A 21,176-nucleotide genomic window follows, 5' to 3' on the forward strand; every position below is an offset into this window, starting at 1 on the left:
ATCTTTTGCGTAATGACTGGTACCCACCCAGTATGAGCTACTTATTTAGGTCTCTAACATGTCTTAAAAAGAATGCAGAATTTGTTTTGAGATGCCTTAGCTGTTATTTCAAGCACTAAGATTAGTTTAGTATCTTGGAAGCTTTTAATAATTGCATAACTAAATTTGACTCAAGGCACGCTCATAGTTTGTAATGCCACAAAAATAACAAAGCCATGTGTTTGCTTCTCCTAGGTTTTGTGCTGCACAGTTATATAAGCCCCTCCCCTGTCCCCCTTCTCATTGGTCAGACAGTCTGCTCCTCTTGGACACTAACTTCTCCTCTCCTTGTTAGCCGCTGAGTGAGCCACTTGGAGGAGCAGTTTGGAGAGGCTGTGCTGAAGAGCTGGAGAGATGACCATCGCAGTCTGACTCACTGATTATCTGATTTTCCTGTGACCTTCTGACAACATGAGCTCCAATACACGCCTGCCAAGTGAGTATGAACTGAGATCGTAAAGCCCCTATTTACAAGCAATAGATCCTTTAACAGTTTTAACATATTTTGTCAAGGCAATTTAAATGTTGACTGAACAAACTAGAAGTGTAAGTTTGTGTGTGAATATGAATGTATGGATTCACTATATGGAATTTCTTGCATTCTTGATCCTTGGCCCATGTTATAATGCTGACATCCTTCTAGACTCTAGAAGTGTTAAGTAATAGATATACATAGAACAATAGTTATACATACTCTAGAGACAAACAATAATTATGCCTTTTAATAGCTGTCATTTTAATTTTAACATTAATTGAAATGTTCTTTTATTATAAAGCTACAGTATGCTGATTTGTATATCTTACTTAATATAGGCTACTGTAAACTTGCTGAAGTACTGTTAACAAATATTTCTTGTATTAGGTCATGCTCTCTCTGTGATGTATTTTGAAACTACAAGGTGACACTTGTAGGTCATTAGCATGGCTTCCAGCTTTAATTCCACATTCACACTGACCCACTAAGTCCTGACTCATGTGCTGGATGGCCCTGAAACCTATTTTCAAATAGCTTCAACTGATAAAGTCTTTATATGTTTTGACCATCTTAGTTAAATGTTTTTGTGTTTTAAAGGAAGCCACAAATAGTTATATGTATTGGTTTTGATCAGTTTAGACAATCCATGTCTACCTCTCCTTTTTATTGACAAACATCTGCTCCATAGATATGAATTACACATTATAATATATATATATTTACTTTTATAAGTATTGATATGTTGATGTAGCTATTCAATATGGAATTAACACATTATACACAGTTTGTTATATGAGTTAATGCTTCACTATTATTTTGCTTATTTAATAGCCAAATTTCCTATTGTCCAGTATGTACCCTCTTACCTTCCCCACAGGCCCATAGTAGCACAAGTGGATTATCCCTGCATACCAAAATTCTATGCTCATTATACTCAGATTACTGTCACAAGAACGGTGTCATTGTTTATTTTTTCCATGTGAGCCTCTAACCGTGATGACTGTAGAGTGACGGTCTAGTTGTGGGTTAAATAGCTGTTGTTGTGTGGATGCTTCCTGGATGTAAAAGTGCTGTTCCAGCCCAAATCCAACCCAGGAATGTTGAATCATCGCGCTGACTAATGCTCCCCTAATATCGAGTGCTCTTAGCCCGTTCTGTTGGATTAGGGCCACTGCACAACTCCAGACAAAAATCTGCTGCCTCTAATGAGATTGTGCTTCTCGATCCAATCAAACGCTGCTCCCTGGTGTCCCACAGACACACAAACCCATATTCAGAATCAGGAGGGGGATTGAGTCAGTCCCTTTATGATTTCATACAGATCAGCTGTTAGCCCTCAACCCAACCGACCCCCATCTGTTGCTGAGCCTAGCGCTGGTACTGCTTGTTGTGAAAATGACCCAAAGAGTGGTCGTCTGGATAGACCACTGGATGTGGATGGGCCAGATGTTGCAGTCTAACTGCAAGAGGGGCTGATACCTGATGAAGGCTCTGTGCTGCCATACCGTAAAGACATGTAAAGCTGATCACACGTGTCAAATTTCAACAATTCTAATTGGATAAATGTCTTAGTTCTCCAATTTAAGTAGTTGTGGATTGTGGTATGACAATTGATTGTTCAGAAAATAGGGGTGGGTGGAAATGTTTTTTTTTTCTTTATTGACTGAATACACTTTAAGATGATGAAGTATTTACATTTGGATTGGACAAAAAAGAGTTACATGTTGGTGAGTTACATCTCTCAGCTCCAAAAAGCAGTACTAGAATGGATACAAAAATATGATATAAAAAAAATATATAGTGAGGAAACTGAATCATGAAATTTATATATTAAGAATTATGTTAAAATCTCATCTTGTTTCATCACTACTGTTTTTTTTTTTTTTTTTTTTTTTTTTTCAATATTTTGTACACAAATTTACTGACTTTACAGACACAATGTTTTGGATGTGAACATTATAGTTGTGAGAAATCCTAAAATAAAAGTGACACACCACCTGTCTGTTCACTTAACCCGGACTATTTTCTATTTAGAGGCCTTTGAAAAAAAAAGACATGGAGGGCCGCTTTTAAGAGTGAAGGCTTAAACATCTTCAGTGTGCTTTAACTAGCAGCTTCATTATCTGCCCAATTACAGTGCCATTCCTCAAGGCCATAGACACAGTATTAATTACCACAAGAGCTGAAAACTGTTAACAGCCTGCTGGAAGAAGGCTGGGGTCGATCTTGAGCTGGGAGCAAAGATAAAATAACAAGATAGGCTTTCTACCTAATGAGACCCTCCCCTGTGCTGTGTTCACACGGTGTGGGAGATTCAATCGCTCCATTATACTCTTATGTAGGGTCTGAAATGTCTGAGAGGTTGTTTTAATGTTCATATGAAAGCTAAATGTCTCTGTACGACATAGTTTATACACTACAATCATTGTCCATACAGAAAATGTTCCATTCGTTAAGAGCCTCAGGAGTAATTTAATCTTATTCATAACATCATTCATGACAATATTGCGACCTAGATCAAAGTGTGTTGGATATATAACTTACTACAACACATTACCTGCAAGCTGAATTTTATTGTGGAAGTTCCAAAATAAAATGTATTTTAATTTTAAAAAGGCTGAACCTGAGTTTGTTTGATTGTGCCAGTATCAAGCCTATAAAGAGGGTTTTATTCATATTCATTGAAACTAATTAATTGATTGATTAATTGAAGCTATTAAGATACACTTTTGTTCCAGTAGGGAAATTTGTGCTGAAAACTGGTGAGCTTTCGTTGAGACTTGAGTTAGATTTGGAGTAACCTGAAGATATTTTTTTATATTCTTCCTGCCCTGTAATATTATATAGATTAGCATTTCAAACGTTTCAAAAAGAGCTACGAAACTGAACTGCCATGCCTGTGACCAAAAGAAGAGAGTGAGAGAGGAGGACGCCCGGGATTCTGGAGGTACAAGAACAGGATGATTGGTTTAACAAGTATCCACACTTCAAACTCCGCCCCTTTAATCAGGCCAGTCTCTTGTGATGTCCGCGACTACTGGAAATTTGGGCGTTTTAAATTGACCTAGTTTGCTGTCACGCTTTAAAGAGACATACAGAGCCAAAATGCAAGACCACACTTGAAAAATTGTTTAATGGAAACTTTAACTAAGACCAGAAGTAAACAAACACAAACATCCAAAATAGAAACTTAAATGACATGACACTGATAATGGACCAGCAAACGGCAGAAGAAAACGCAGGGTGTATATGCACACACAGAGGAAGAATCAATGTGACAAAACGCAAAACTCAAAACACATACATGGACACAGAAATTACAAAATAAAATTGGGTTCAGAATAATAAAATAACACCATGACTAGGAACAGTAGATCATGCTATTAGAATATCTATACATATTTTAGTAGTGAAAAAAGCTAATTGCATCTTTACTTTCATTTCTACTTTAATTCTAAAAAAAAAATTTCTGTTGGCCCACTAAAATACAATTTATAGTACAACGTAAGCCTCGCCAGTCTCTCTCCTCTCTCATGTTACGGCTGGCAGCATGTCCATGTGAAATAAAATCTCAACTCTGACAAACCGTAGCACAGAGGCTGAAAAGAGCCAGCCAGTCTATTCTCCACGCCTCAGCTCAAACAAGTGTAAAAGCTCTCATGCCACTCGCTGTTGCTTGGTGCCAGCAGCTTTGGCCATTTGATACACAACTTGAATGGGTTTAAAGCATACAGTCCGTCATAGACTCTCCTTACATTAGACTTACTTAGATTTAGACAAACTTTATTGATCCACAAGGAAATTGGACACAGTAACTCATACTAAAATACAAAAAAAGAGCAAAAATATAAATATAATAAAAGCAAAAATAATAAGTCACAAATATTATAGGCTGGTGTCAAATAAGACACAATTAGCCTATATAAATGTACAAGTAAAAATAAAAAAAAACATAGTAATACAAATATATCTTTCAGCTAAACTATACAAGAGGTCCTAAGGAGAAAACAGTGCAAAGATGAAAGACTCTTTGACTTGACATAGGGTTATAAGGGTGAGTTGTTGTAGAGTGGTATGTAAAGGTGGAGTATGGCATGAATGTGACTACATTCCGTATCTTTGCATCACAGTTTCACTAGAGCTGTAGGAGACTGTTTTGAGAATGAGCTCAACAATATATTTTGTAATTTGCAAAAGTTTGTCATTGTGGGTCCGACTTCAAATTAAGAACTTTCCTAATTAGAGACAAAGACACCAGAATTAATGGAAAACTGGAGCAATTTTTGTTCATTTTTATTTATTTTTTGGTAGGCAAGAAGACTGAATATCAATATTTAGACATGATCATAATCAAATATAGGCCTGCATTTGCTGTTGTTGTAATGTAGTTAAACTAAAGATAAAACCTTTGAGTATTAAAAAATGATGAGATTTCATTTCAAGGTGAAATGATTTTTTCTAAATGATTTCACTTCATTCTTAAACAGTTTACAAAGCAGAGCACTTGTCTCCACTTGTCTCATTACTATGGTTCTTCATGCTGCCTTTGGGGGAGTCTCTTATTTCAAACCTGATTGGACGCCTCCCTCAATACCACCACCAGGGCTGTTTTCAAAAGAGTGATCTCATCCATTTACACAAGGACAGCGATTCTCAGGAAAGGCCTTGGCATACCCTAAATTAGTCCAACATTCAGCTCCATATTAATCACTGCGCTGGTTCTCATGAGAATCCTGCTTTACTGTATTTACCAAAGACTATGAACTCTGGAATTTTACATTTGTTAAAAGGAGATTCTCTGGAAAAGTAGTTAAAAATGGTGACCTTCGCAGTCACAGAGCAGACCCCTCGAGCTCACGATTTCACCAGGGGACCGTTGAGCTAATGGAGCTGTGGGTAACACTGTCTGTAGCATTTACACAACAGATCAATGTGCCGCTGTCTTACTATACTGATCATTTCTGGGAGCAGACCTTCAAAATATGGTATTACATAATATGTCTTCTCAAATATCATCGGTAGGCTAGTGAAGTTATGCAAAAATGTAGTTGGTTAAGTTCTGGTATCTACTGTATATGGTTGATACTTAAGTACTCTGTAGGCACAAAAAACTTACTTATATGGAAAAGCATTTATCACAGCTATTTTTATTCTGTATTATACTGTTTAATCTTTGCCTTATGCCTGCTTAATTATCTGTACGTAAAGCACTTTGTAACTCTGTTAAAAAGTGCTATATAAATCAAGTTAATAATACTAATACTAAAATGGCTTTGCTGTTTTTTTTGCTTATAGTTAAAACAAAAGAAAATTTTCACTGTACCTCCTTTTAAGACTTTCTCTATGTCTGTACACTCAAACCTTCTACCAACTGAGTTATCTTTTTGCACATGATAGGAAATGTTGTTGATGTTATTCTTCGTTTTTACTAATTTTTGCCACTAATACCCATCCCTACATATAAGCAGGCAAAATTTGATAATGAAAAGTGCTGGAATTCCCCCGATTTTGATGTGTTCAAGATTCCTGTTTCCTGTTAATCTCAGGGTAAATTTAGATGCATTCTGGCTCTGTCTCATTCATAGTCTTTCCTTAAACTGGCATTAGTCCCAATCTTTTACATCTTGTCTTTGTGCCTCTGTGAATGGACTCTCTCTGTGCTTGCCCCGGGACAGAGGAGGCTGGGTCTGACAGTCTGTGGGGAGGGGGCAGAATGGCACACAGACATGTCCGGTCTCTATCAGTCTGTTTTACTCATTATAAGGCCATCTGCTTTTCTCATCTGAACAATGACCATTACATTCTCAAGGCTGAACTGGCTCAAATCGGTGCTATAGGTCAATTCTACACTGTACAACATAGACATCTTTTGTTCTTATTGGATGTTTTTATTTGCTTGTATGTTGCATTTAGGGATTGGTATTTTTTAGTAGTTACATTTGATTGAGATCTCATTATTTAATCTCATCCATGGTAGGGCTGATGCTTTTTAACTACAGTCTACAGTATGTGTATATAATCTTTTTTTTTTTTTATTGGATTGTATTTTTTTTTCCTTTTTGCTGTACAACCCTAATTGCCCTAATTCAAGGATGGTGTGACAATATGCGTGTAGTCTGCACCATTTAGGCAGACCTCTCATAGGAAGAGTCATGTCACAAATAGACCAAGTAATGCAAAAGCAGATATTTTCTCAGCTGTTTTGATTTTATGTTTAGTGTGTTAAATGAAATAATGAAATGACTGCACCTGCCCAAGCTGTCTGGTCCTGTTTGGTGACCAGGGGCTTTGATGATGTTGTTACTAAACAGAGGTTGTGAGGGCAGGGAAACCCGCATTGATGAAGACTCTTTAATGGAAACAGAACTGGATAGGGAAGACAAATCAATGACTGGATAACCTTTGGCTCTGCAGACCCCAAGCTTTAAGTGGTAACAATCAATACTACAATCAATCATCATTAACAGTGCATAAAAAAATCAGTTAAGCACTTTGTTTCAACTATTTTATTTGACGCTCTATCTGGACCTTTATATATTTGCCTTATTTTGGTGTTTGCAAATGATCACAATCAAAAGCAGCCTCCTATTACTTAAAAACACACCAAGACACTGACTTCTAACACTTGATGACATGCTGCTCTGTCAGCACTGCACCCTTCACTCCTCCTGACTGTGGACAATATTGTGATTGTATAATAGTGACAGAACAAGGCTGCATCACACATACAGTAGATGCACACACCACGCATATTTTACTTGTTTTTATTAACTACTATATCCCTTATTCAGTGGGTGAATGAGGTGAATAGAGGTTTAGTATGGGCATTATATATGTTCCAAATATCGGTATGAGTCTGTGCTTGCGTCATTCCCCTCATTGCATCAGAATTGTCTTTTTAAAGACAAATGAGTAAAATGGAAATAGAATACAATATTAATGTAAACATTTTAACACATTATTTTATATCCCAAATAAATAAATGTTGATATTATTCTTTACAAAAGTTAAAAGATAAATTTGCATGCCTTGCAATGGATTTTAAAAGTTAAATATTGGTCACAGCAGCAAGCCAAATATCAGATATCAGCCTCAGCTAGTTTAGTATTTCATTTAACTACATATCACACAAACGGTAGCTATAAAGAATTGATCAACCAAATTTTTTATATATATTTTTTGTATATAAATCCAGCTCATGTGATGGCCTATAAGCTCTGCTAAAAAAAAAGGATAATGAGGAAAAATAAAGGATAACCCATCTTGACTCCCTGTCCCTTCTCCTCCTTTGAATCCTCTCTGACAACGTCCTATGCCCAGGAGGAAGGCTGTCAAACACACAGCACCAGGCTCTTTGCTGAGCAGGCACAACCTTAATCAGCTTTTTTCAACACTAAAATTTGATCTAGTGGTGATGGGACACAGTGGTTATGATGAAGAAATGTATTTTATCAGTTAGCAGCGGAGAATCCCAGGAATGTACCTAATGTAAACATCTGAGTCTGTGCTCTTCAACAGGCAGGTGTATTTTTAGACACGCTGACTTCTGTTCCTTCTCTTAATCTACGCTATTCCCAGTGTAGACCCAGCTCGGTGACATTATCCAATTAGCTCAGTTCTGCTGGTAAAAGCATTGCTGTAGGATAAAGATTTTCAAATATATAGCCTATATGTGTGTGGGTAAACTGTGTAATGTTCATGTGTTCCAATGTATTTGCATTTAACAGTATTATCTAACTTCTTTAAGTCCTTATTCTAAGTGGTGTTTTGTTCCAGTAATTCATAGCCATTATCTCATTCATGCTGATGAGTGGGAAAATTGGATTGAGTGATGTCTTATACGAGATTAGCAAATAGTAAACTGACTGCACGTTGTCAAAGTGGCCATAGCATCAGCAGTGATTAAAGCGTGAGCGAAGAGCATGAATTCAATTAAATCTATAGTTAAGTTTGAGTCATAATATTAATTGTGATAGTATTATTAATGCTTATGCAGTTCCTTAATCATCCACATGAGTCCAATAGAAAGAAAAGATTTTAACTTGTTAACCATGTGTGAAGAATCCCTCAGTCGTCCAGGTAGAATCCATGGCAAGGAGAAAATTCTGTTTGTCAACTGGACAAAAGTTAGTTTGGTTGAAGACGTTTTGCAGCTCATCCAAGTTGCTTCTTCAGTTCTGGTCAGACGCTGGTGGACACTTCTTTATATCTGTCTGTAGGGAGGAGCTAACTAACTGAAACTAACACCCACTTGTTTACAGTTTCTGTTAGTTAGTTAGGTCTATTGACCTGTACAGGGAGTGAGGTCTAATTAGCATAACAATTCATTAATTCAACTAACTTTTGTCCAGGTGACAAACTGAATTTTCTCCTCGCCTTGTTAACCCTGTGTCTATGTTTGAGTTAAATGTTGTAATGTTATGTGATCATCATCAATCATGATAATTTAGGCTTAATTCAAAGTATAATGTAGTTATATACTAATTGCAATATATAACTCTTGTTACTCAACCACACATACACACCACTTGAATAATAGTGCTGTCTCATCAAATTTCTTATCCAACAAAAACAATGCATGCATAAAACTCATTGTACTTTCTGCATAATAATATCAAAATAATAATATAGGTATGTCTAAATTGGCCTGTTCTCTTCCAGCAGACACAGAGCGCAGTCAGAGGATGGTGTCAGACATGGATGCAGCTCAACAGCTCAAACTTAGAGAGAGACAGCGTTTTTTTGAAGAGGTCTTCCAACATGATGTGGATGTTTACCTGTCATCAGCCCATCTGAGCATTAAAGACTACAAAAGACGTGAGTTTGGAGATCTGCAGACAACACAGATTGCCTTAACTCTCATATCAAACGTGCTAAACTCTTTTTTTATCTTTAAGACAATGTTATATAAATAATTCTTTCAACAATATTTTACAAATATTTGCAGCATATTGCTTTCAAACCAATAGGAACAGTTTGCTGTAGGTGAGTGAACACTCTGATCACTGAGCCCCTCTCTCTTTTGGTAGAGACTGACCTCTACAGGCTAATAGCACCCAATACCATACTCTGCGTCTGCAACTATATTTTGGTAACTCTGTGAAATTGTAGTGGTTGTATTTTGTCCTGCTTTTAATATATGAACTTTTTGGGCAAAATGTTTTGTTGGTAAGAAATTATCTCACAAGAACAGCTTGTGTTCTGTTTTGCATAATGTGATCAATAAAATATAAACATAACATATACCTAGAATCAAGATGTTGTCTTATTAGTTTTAGTTACTTGGAAACATTCAGGGAAATGCCAAACAGTTTCCCATTATTTTGCAGCACCGATTGGCAGCATCTCATCTATGGAAGTTAACGTGGACTTGCTTGACCAGATGGAGCTGATCGACATTTCTGACCAAGACGCCTTAGATGTATTCTTTAGCTCAAGTGAAGAAGCTGTTCTTACTGCGCCTATGCCAGGTATGTCAACTACTAGACACACATATTATATAAAGTCAGTTATATATTTGTTAATCATTATATAATTCTAATCAGTACAAGGCAACAATAACAACGAAGAGGTCTTCAGCAATGGGCTATTCCAGCATGTGCTTGAGGACCTCGATTCCAAGTCCCGAATGTCCTCCACATCTTCTGTGTCCTCGGGGGACAGCCAGAACATGAACGCCAACAGGACGTACTCGCCCACAGAAGGTTCTGATGATGAAGAGCAGGAGAAGAGTGGGACACTAAAGAGGAGAACCAAGCCCACAGAAAAGAGAGCACTGTGAGTCACTGGAGAGAGTAGCAAGCTCTAATGGACCCAAAAAAGTCTGCCCTCACCTGAACTGTTGTGTCTTTATTTTTGTATGCATTTCACTAATTGATAGGTCACATTGTGTAAAAATGTGTGGGCTGATTCTATGTAAATAAAATATTTAGCTTGACAGTTTAATTGTAGCAGCAGCATGTTTTTAGGACATTATTTTAGAAAACTGTACAGTATCAATAAAAAACTCAGATGGATAGAGAGGACTTAGAGCAAGTCAGACGTTTAATTATTATTTAAATAATAATTATTATTTCAACAACTGATTTTTTTTGCATACTATAACATTACTACACGTACATACCTGTATTATATTTGATTTGAATTGAGAAAATGTTCACAAAATAATAATTAAACAAATGTTTAATATTTGTGTTGTATTTTTTGCACACTACTTGAAATATTTTTATTGTTCAGAAGTGGATAAACAACTTTGTTTTCTTCTAATAAGACAACTTTGTAAAACGCTAAATAGCTTATTTACCTGATATGTTTTGACGGTAGCGCTTCCTTCGTCAGTGTCAGCAGACCCACTTTCTGATTTCAATAGCCTCTGAAGTCAGGAAGCGTGTAGACCATCAACACAGATGAGGGAAAATTTATCTTGGCTCACACATGGGATTCATTGCTCGAGAGACCACCACACTATGGCAGGCGTGATCAGTCAGTGATCAAACTGACCACATCTAGAAACAACAGCTCATAAGAGACACGTCACAGCAGTCAGCTGACACCTCTGACGAAGATGGAAGTGCATGTTAGGTAAATAAGCAATTTAGCTTTTAACAAAGTTGTCTTTTTAGAAGAAAACACTAAGTTTCTATACAACAAGAAGACAAAATTTTGTTTCTAAACAGAAGTGGATCACTTTGGACTTGGCACAAGGTTTGATTGTGTAAGAATAATGAGTAAAGAATGTAAATATTAATAAAAAAAAAAGGTTAAACAGTAGTTGGTGGTTAAGGTCCAGTCTGTTTGGTGCATGTGACTACCATTAAAATGCATTCTTATGCATCATAATGTAGCTAAGAGCAAATTCTCTCACAGTGCACGTAGTCTTTAATTTGGCTTTGAACCTTCCCTGGGCTGTAAAACTAGATACGTCCACATCCAGTTTCTTCTGTTAGAGTAAACATTGCATTTTTATGTGTAATTTTGATCTATGCTCTTTCAACAAAGGCATGACATGCTGCTTTAAAGAAATCAAGTACAATGTCAACATTTCAAACAATCTAACATGAAAGGGTGTGTTTTTCGCATGAACTGTACAAGTATGATATGTAACAAGCACTACCATATACATATTACACAACAACAACTTAATAGTGGAAAAAGTACAACATTTCACTACCATCTCAGTTCAGATGGAAATTCAACATCTTTCACTGTTTTAATGTTTTAACTTGATATTACTCAGTATATATATATGAAGACTACTGTAATAGGTTCAGTTGTGACACACTGTTCACCCTGTTATTAGTGTGAATAGTGGAAGGGGGTGTGTGGGTGGAGGTGGAGCCTACGGTTGAGCCTATGTTATACGAGAAACACTTTTGACAACCACACATATTACTGAATAGATCCGACCATGCTCCGCTTTATCTTTACCGTAAGTACCAATGCAACAGATATTTCTCTGAACAAATGCAATTTCAAATAATGCTCTCTGTCATTCAATTAATAATTTTGTTAATTTTAATTAGGTAGAAAATACAACATATAATATATAATTTATCATCAAGTCCTCATTGGTGGCCTTGAATAAATTTCAATAAGACAGTGAAAGTACTATGCTGAACTTTGATGAGTTGAGAGTGTTAAAGATACAGATTGTTTAGCAGATGTTGAGCTTTGAGCAATAAACTCTGAGATTAGAGTAAAATACATGGACTAATTTATGAGTTGTGGCATAGTACCAAAACATACACATATCACCCGTGTGCTTCAAGTCTTTAGTAACTGGTCGGCTGAGCACAAACATGTTGAAACTAATAGCCAAGTCTATAACTTTTAACTACTTCTGTCAGATACACAGACAAGGGGATGAGTCAAGGCAGAAACTACTGCTTTGCATACTTAGACGCAGATGACATTGTTAAGACAAAATGTCATTTTCATTTTCAGGTTTATTTTCTATCTGGGGCAGCTTGTTTGCAGCTACAGAGTCGTCACAAAAGAACTTGGATCATAGATTCCTTCTCTATAAAAGAGGGCCACCCTGGGCCGTTCCCCTACGAGCTGGGAAAAGTGAGCACTACTAATACAAGCATGTTTAATGACTCTTTATAATGAAAATAAATGATGTGTGCTGGATTTATTACAGATTGACATTGAAAGAGCCTATCGGGTTCACTTTGATCTCTATGGAGAAGGAGTGGACGAGGAACCCAAAGGGGTCCTCTCCATTGACAAGGAAAATGGCATGATCTATGTGCACAAACCCGTGGACTTCGAGGAGAAGGAGTTGCTGACGGTAGGGAACAAAGTACTAACGTCAAAGTTGAAATAAATATTCTATTGCTTTAATGCTTTAAACACTGATGTCATGGACATAAATTCTGCTCCAAAAATATGCATCCATCTAAATAATTATTATATTATTTGTTACATCTATGACTATTATTTTATTCTTATTTCTACAGCTGAAATTTGAGGCCAAAAAATCTGACTTCTCTGTAGATACAAAATTAGGTGTTCAGATCACAATAATTGACATCAATGACAATCCACCTGTTTTCCAAAAAAGTTTATATGAAATAACCATACAAGAAGATACAGCTCAAGGTAATGTAAACAATCACACACCACAAGCTACATGTGCAGAGTGGTTTTATGATGACCAGTTATTTTCCAGGGTCCTTCTTACTGGCTGTGTTAGCCCACGACCGAGATCAGAGGGGCTCACCCAATTCAGCATTTCACTACGAACTCAAGTCTATGTCTCCACAAACTGAAAACGTACAGTTCTTTATTGACAGGGAGATTGGCAAAATCTCATTCAAGGGATGTTTGGACTATGAGGCGAGTACTTTCTCATGCCTTCCAGAAGCATATTATCTGGTAACAAGATATGGCATGCCTTGCCTGTAGCTATAGTTGCATATATGAAGAAAATGTAGAAACTGACTGGTGCAATATGTCTCAAGAATATCAGACTAATTACATATGAATTTAAAGGTGCATTATGTAAATTTCCTGGACTTGTCTCCATGAAGATATTGTTGCTTTGCCTAAAATTATCCACAGTGGGACATATTTTCAGTTTATTCAATTCATTGCGCAAAAACTTCCAAGACAAGGAGGCATTTTTGCTTTCACTTGAGTTACCTCTACACAGATCTGACCTGAAACTTGGTGTGGTGGCATCACCTGCTACTCCCCAGAACGATAAGATCCAATACTGCAATGGAACATACCAGGGAAAAGTTACAAAGTGCACCTTTTATTGAATAATTCCTTGAGTTTAAATTTGTTCACATACTGATAAAAACTATATTTGTCCATGCACATAACCCAAGGTGGCTGATAAGTTTACACTGTTAGTAGAGGCCAAGGACCACGGTGATGTCATAAGTCTGTCCAGTTCAGCCACAGTGGTCATCAACATCCAAGATGAAAACAACCACCTGCCAATCATCAGTGGCCAAACGGTAACAGTTAGCCGAGATTACTCCAGTCCTGTGTCTATGGGCTTTCAACAGTGCACATGTTGGATTACAACCTCTCAGTCACAAGACAGTTTTCATTTTCATTTTCAGATTCCATTTATTTAAGCCTCTCTGAATTTCAATTATTTACTATTACTTCAGTTGTTCAGTAATCCAAGTTTCTAAAATACAACATTTGTTTCTCCAGTCAGATCAGTCTTAAGTGTAATTTGTAAGGGTTTTGTGACTCAGTGAGAACTCAGATTCTTTAGATTAAATATATAAGCAGTGAGTATGGTTTTGAATTCTTACCTCCTTAACACTTTACTATAATTATATGTTGCCTGTCTATATGTCTGTCAGAATGGAAATGCAGCGTAGGGTGTGTTCTGCAATGATTTTTTTTTCTTATAAGTTCACTGCCAACTGTTAACATTATAGGGAAGTGGCAAAGTAAAGGAAGGTGAGACTGGGACATCCCCTCTCAGGATACATGTGACAGACAAGGACACCCCAAACAGCCCTGCATGGAGAGTCAAATACACAATCAGAGGAGAGGATGCCAAGCACTTTAAAATGGAGACAGACCCAGAGACTAATGACGGCATTCTCACAGTGCTGACTGTAAGTCCTGTGTATGTGTGTGTATGTGTGTGTATGTGTGTGTGCATGCCTGACATTACAGCTCCTCCCACTAATTTTGTTGCATACTATATCATTACCTGTATCTTTAAAGATTCTTGGCAGATTACTAACATTAAGTATTCTGTGAAAAGTGTATTTAAAAGAACCAAAGAACTGAGAATAATTCCTCTCAAAAACTTTTGTCCAGTTGACAGAATATATCTTTCTTTTACTATGGGCCCTATACCATGACCCTGAGGGATTATACAGACATCTATCTACAATGGTGTGTTTTTTTCAATTCACAGTGTTTGAAAAAGTAAACTTTGTGAAAACAACGTAAAATACTCATCAGATTTATAAACTTATCTAACCATCATCCAGACACTGGCTGAAGAATGCTATGATACTTTTAGATATGTAGTGTGAGGGAGTCAGTCCTGTAGGACCAGTAAAATATTACACAATCATTTAGGTAAAAAAACAAACAAACAAAAAACCAAAAACTACATTTTCAAATCTGTGCTTTGTAGCATTACAGAAGGTTTTCACTAAAGAAGTCTTTTACACTGTGGTTTCTAGTGCTTCTGTGGCTGTCTATAAAATCTATTCTTACTGTTGTTTCTGTGTGTTCAGTTTTGTCCTTTGTGTCTTTGGTCTATGGACTTTAGTAAGAGTGTGTAGTATTTAGGTGTATAGACTATAGCACAAGCAAGATATTAGTTCCATAAATATAATTGCTAATATACTAAATGATCTCTCATCAAAATTAGTAAAGACCATTATTTTAATTGAAAAATTGTCATTTTCAAACTCATTAAAAGGGTTAATCTATGTTTGGTACACTTAAAAAAATAAGTGAAAAACAATAAAAAGTTACTTTTACGTCCCAAAACCATTAAAATGGGACTGAAACTGTAATTATAAATTCTAGGACATTAATAACTCATGGTTATATTTAAACACATGTTTATTCTGTCAAAAAGTTTGCAACCAACAGCTTTGAACTTTTAAACCTGTGGTTAGTATGAGGGTTTCAAGGTGCTCGTCTTGTCCTGTCCAGTTTGTCTTGTTATGTTGTGTCCTGTGTATTTGCATGAGTCCAGTCTATCACTGACTGCTCCGTGTGCTGACTGTGTCTGTTTCTTTCGTAAGTTGGTCCTTTTTACTTGTTTGTCCTGTTTTTGTTTATTATTTTTCCTTTTATTTTTGTATTTTGAGACTAAAGCTAGATATTTTATTTAGGGGTGTCAAATTATCGCGTTAATTGCGATTAATTAATTACAGTCATATTTAGCACGTTATGTTTTTTAATCGCGTTAATCTCATTTTTAATCTCTAACTTTAGTGTTTCTGTATGTGAGTTTCTTTATTATAAAACCTGTTTTTATGTGTTGTTGGGACAACAACACACACACACAAAACACATTTATACATTTTTTTATTTCTGTAATTCCACTCATTGCCGGAAAGCCACACAAAACGCGCGCAGTAACAGCGATGTAAACGGCATGTTCACGTTTGGACCGTCAGTCGCACAATGGACGAGGTCGAAGAGCCAGTAGAACAGAGTCAGCAGTGCACAGGGAAAAACACATTCGTGTCTTGGAAATTATTCTCCCGACGTGAAATATAAAAGAAAATAACAAATATAATATCGCCTACAACTTAAATGTCACTGGTGAAAACAACCTGCATAGACTCATGATGTCTGCACTACTGTCCTATAGTGACCTGCCACATGAGGGGACACGCACACAAACACACACACACACACAAACACACATAAACACACATAAACACACACAAACACCAACAAACACAAACACACACACACACCTTCATCATCGTCATTAACCTGAGAACGCGCGGACCACGTTTCCTTCCGTAGTTACTGCGCAGACACCGACGAGCTCCCGTGAGCCGCGTGTGGATCGTGTTTTCTCGCGTACGCGGCGTAAACCGCGCTTCCTCCTGTGAGCCTCTAAACCAGAACTAACACCAAGACTAAAACCAGGACTAATCCAGTCCAGGACTAAACCAGGACTAAACCAGAACTAAAACCAGAACTAAAACCAGGTCTAAACCAGGTCTAAACCAGGACTAAACCAGAACTAAAACCAGAACTAAAACCAGAACTAAAACCAGGTCTAAACCAGGTCTAAACCAGAACTAAACCAGGACTAAACCAGAACTAAAACCAGAACTAAAACCAGGTCTAAACCAGGTCTAAACCAGGACTAAACCAGGACTAAACCAGAACTAAAACCAGAACTAAAACCAGGACTAAACCAGGTCTAAACCAGAACTAAAACCAGAACTAAAACCAGGTCTAAACCAGGACTAAACCAGAACTAAAACCAGAACTAACACCAGAACTAAAACCAGGACTAACACCAGGACTAAACCAGGTCTAAACCAGGACTAAACCAGAACTAACACCAGGACTAAAACCAGGATTAATCCATTCCAGGACTAAACTAGGACTAAAGTAGGTCTAAACCAGGTCTAAACCAGGACTAAAACCAGTGATCTCATATATATTTCTTTATCAATAATATTTTTAATATGGTTAAGGAAAGACTGGACTTTTTATTGTCTTTAAGTAGACAAAAGTTATTATGTTCAGATTTCCTCGTCTTTGCTACTTTACAACCAACAGTTTCTTATTTATGGAGACTTGGGCTCAACAGCCAAATTGGAGAGATTTGTTAAACAATAAATGACTTTATAAAGTCACTTTTTTTAAATCTATATTAGTCTTTTGATCTGCCACAATAATGTAATGCAATTTTTAGGTGAGATTAAAATGAGATTAATTAGATTAATTAATTACAGATCATAATTAATTAATCTCTCAATTTTTTTTATCGCATGACAGCTCTAATTTTATTATACTTTTATGGTTTTTGTCAGTAATACATACATGATACATGATGCTTTTCATTTCAGCCACTGGACTATGAAGAGATGGCTAAAAAAGACCTTACCATCATGGTGGAGAATGAAGCACCATTTTTCCACTGCACAGTAAAGGAGAAAGTGGTCTCTGGCTTATGGGCAGTAGATCGGGTCAGAGGTGAAGAAGCAGATTCTTTTCAGACTGTAAAAGTCACCATTGAAGTGGAAGATGTGAATGATCCACCTGCATTCCTAGTGACAGTGAAAGAGGTCATTTTGGAGGAGAACTCACCTGTTGGTACCTGGGTGGGAAATGTGACAGCACACGACCCTGACTCCATGCATCCAAGGGATTTTGTGTGAGTCATATATATAATACAGATCATAATCCTATAACAGTAATAAAACCATTTAGCAGTTCACAAACAGGGCTTTACCTCATCCTCTCATCATCATAACACATGTTAAGTTTGCATGATTTTTCTGTGTATTGGTGGGTTTGCATAGAATGCTTTCCCAAACATCCTAAAACAAGGCAGTGATGGTCTGGTGGTGCGGCAGGAACCCTGGAGCGCACTGACGAAAACTGTTTGTTTAGTAGCTGTGGGATGATGAAATTATATTTTTACGTGTAATTGGTACTGCCCCCTTGTGGCTGGAGTTAGTAGCTGGCCACATTTTGTAAATTATTATCCATGGCTATGGTGTTATTCAGCTCTTGATTAACACTGTATGTACAAAATATGTTACCCTAAACTTTTAATTTGGCAGTTTTTTTTCTTTGTGCAGGTACAAAGTTGGTGATGATCCAGCTGGGTGGGTGAAGGTAGACCCCAAAACAGGTGACATCATAACTGTTAAAGTCGCTGATCGTGAATCATCTCATGTTGTCAATGGCATCTACACAGTGTTTATTTATGCAGTAGACAATGGTACTACTTATACCTTCATATTTTACTCATTTACTAAATAATTAAATAACATGATGCATATTGTATTTGTTTGGTAAGGAGAGCCACAGATGACAGGTACTGCTACGGTGAACATATATATAGCAGACCAGAATGACAATGTACCACAGTTGGCGGTGGACTTTGTGGACATATGTGTGTCAGATGACATCACCACAACCAACATTACTGCTTTTGACTTGGATGAGAACCCCTTTGGAGGCCCTTTTACATTTGAGCTGCTAGGAGATGTACAAGACAAATGGAGACTCAACCCCTCTTATGGTTAGAGCTGCAGTCCAATTTATTAGCTCCCCTTTCATTGTGGAAATCAGAATCAATGAAATGGAAATTGCTGTTAATGAGGTTATTGTTGATAATATATAATAGCATTAAATAATTAATTAACAATGTGCACACATGTCTACAACAGTAAATGGCCTTATTTAAGGAAGGTTCCTCTATTTTTGTGCAGGTTACACCGCTGGCCTGGTGAAGGAGTCTGGAGTGTTTGTGGGTTCACACACAGTCAATGTGAAGGTCTTGGACATGCAAGGAGAGTTCGGTGTCTACAGCCTTAATGTGATTGTTTGTGACTGCTCTCTTGCACCAAACTGCCGATTACGTAGAGAAAGCACCATCGCCACATCTTCTGGGGCAGTTGGCCTTGTGTTTTTTGCAATTCTGCTACTCTTTGGTAAGAGACACACAATTTCATCTTTTGTCATGGGTGTCTGCTCCGTCATCAGTTTGAGTAAAAGCTACAAGTAAAAGGGGAATTATAATAAATATATTGGACTAAGCAATGGTTTGAACAGTGCAGCCTTGGAAATATATTTATAAAATATTTTTTAAAAGAATCTACAGTAAGTGGTCTAATTAATATATATAAAAAGTCTGCCTCTGTTTAGACTATTGCAGTACTTAATGCCACATTGACTGCATGAAATACAAGTTACAGGAACAGTACAAGAACATCATGTTCATTTGTCGTGACATTCTGCATCATGTGTTTTGTGTTATGCAGCTGGATTGTTGCTGGCTCTGTTTGTTACCTGTAAGAAAGAGTTCACTCCCATTCAGATTCCAGATTCAGAGGGAACAACACTGGCTTCAGACATAGAGGAGCCAGGGACAGATTGCATGGTACAGCAAACACTTTACACATTGCTTTAGTTGTTCATTGGTTGATGATTAAAATACACTGTGTATTGAATCATTTTTGTATAGGTACCTTTAAATGTGCACACTGGTTCGACTGATGAACAAATTTTTAAAATGCATGATACAGCCCAGCATTTTATTTCTACAAATACGGTACAAAATAACTGTGACCTTGTCAATTATTAAACAAAACAAAACAAAAAAACTATTATTAAAAAATAAATTTGTTCTGTTTGCAATCCAATAGAATATGATACAGAACACACTGAACTCACACTATACAGAATATAGTGAACAATTTTCGCAGCACTTTCACCACCACCACAGGAATGAGGTAAGATGCATTTTACTTTTACTTCTACAAACTCCTTCTGTAAACATAAACATACTTGTTTATTTTTCTTCTAGTGGATACAATATTCAGATGAAGCCCTAGGAGAACAGGTCATCTAATATTTTAAGTTTTGTATCTGAGTGAATGGTTGGATGAACTATAATCCAGTTATGTGAAAATTACACCCATAGATGTTCGATATTTTATCATGTTGCATTGCCACAAAATCAACCTTGTGTGTTTGTGTTTGAGTGTGTGTGACTGAGGTCTGTGTTGCGTTGGATGGATATGGGGGATCAGGTGCGGGAGAATGATTTTGATTTATGGTATAAAAAGTACTTAAAAATAAAAAGATTGACTGAAAATAGAAGGAAAGTATCTCAAAGCCATTTAGGGCTAAAAGTCTGGGAGTAAGGGCAGCTAAAGAAATTAAAGACAATAACTAAACACAAAATGTATTCTTAAGCACCCCCAAAGTAAAGCTGCACTATACCAAATATCAGTATCAATATTAAACATACATAGAAAAGCAGTACCCAGTCTCAAACATATTTATATGCATAGAACACAAGTAGAACAAACTGAATATTGTGGAAAAACAGTTTGCAATTATACACTCACTGTCCTTTATAAATATGGGTTTACTTATATCAAGTATTTTAGAGAATTTTAAAAGTGACAGCAGCGTAAGGTTAAACTAGGAGACTTTATTTTTGTTGACATGAGTGTAAATGTTTATTGTGCAGGGGTCCAGAGAAACACATTTTACACACAGCTCAAACTCAGAAAGTGTGCAGAATGAAGCTATCCTGGCATTGCTTCAACGGGTAAGTTTAGGAACCACGCTGTACATGTGCACTTTACTGGTACACACATAATGACCACACTATGCCCACAGAGGTTAACTTTGCTCCGGGAGATTGAGGATGAGCTGCTGGACTATGAGCCTCATCTATACACAGAGGAGGGAGACGAGGACGGCCCCACAGAGCTGGAGAGCATTTCCATCCCAGAGACTGACTCTTTTCACAATGTTCTGCACAACCTCAGCCCAGAATTCAGAAACTTGGCTTACATTTGCAGAATGCAAATAAAATGTTAAATGGACCTGCAGTTTCAGGAATAATACAGGAGCAAGCCGTACGCACGCTGAGCTGTTTTTATATTAGAAAACAAAACAAAAAACACACAACATACATAACCATTTTGTGTGCAGCAAGATT

General features: G+C 36.9%; 1 protein-coding gene across 1 annotated transcript; it reads left to right on the forward strand.

The window, feature by feature from the left end:
• Positions 1-5,398: 5,398 nt before the first annotated feature.
• On the forward strand, positions 5,399-21,101 carry cdh27 (cadherin 27). Its single transcript, XM_055160357.1, has 17 exons — positions 5,399-5,410; positions 6,377-6,412; positions 12,458-12,580; positions 12,657-12,806; positions 12,976-13,117; positions 13,188-13,354; positions 13,852-13,983; positions 14,422-14,604; positions 17,557-17,864; positions 18,295-18,437; positions 18,516-18,740; positions 18,931-19,152; positions 19,483-19,601; positions 19,686-19,772; positions 19,867-19,953; positions 20,700-20,780; positions 20,852-21,101. Exons 1-17 carry the CDS (start codon positions 5,399-5,401, stop codon positions 21,053-21,055), a joined length of 2,421 nt encoding a protein of 806 aa, XP_055016332.1. The 3' UTR covers positions 21,056-21,101.
• Positions 21,102-21,176: the final 75 nt, after the last annotated feature.

The sequence above is a fragment of the Boleophthalmus pectinirostris genome, unplaced genomic scaffold (assembly GCF_026225935.1).
Source record: "Boleophthalmus pectinirostris isolate CB_2022bp ecotype Guang Dong unplaced genomic scaffold, ASM2622593v1 HiC_scaffold_3, whole genome shotgun sequence".
NCBI lineage: Eukaryota > Metazoa > Chordata > Actinopteri > Gobiiformes > Gobiidae > Boleophthalmus > Boleophthalmus pectinirostris.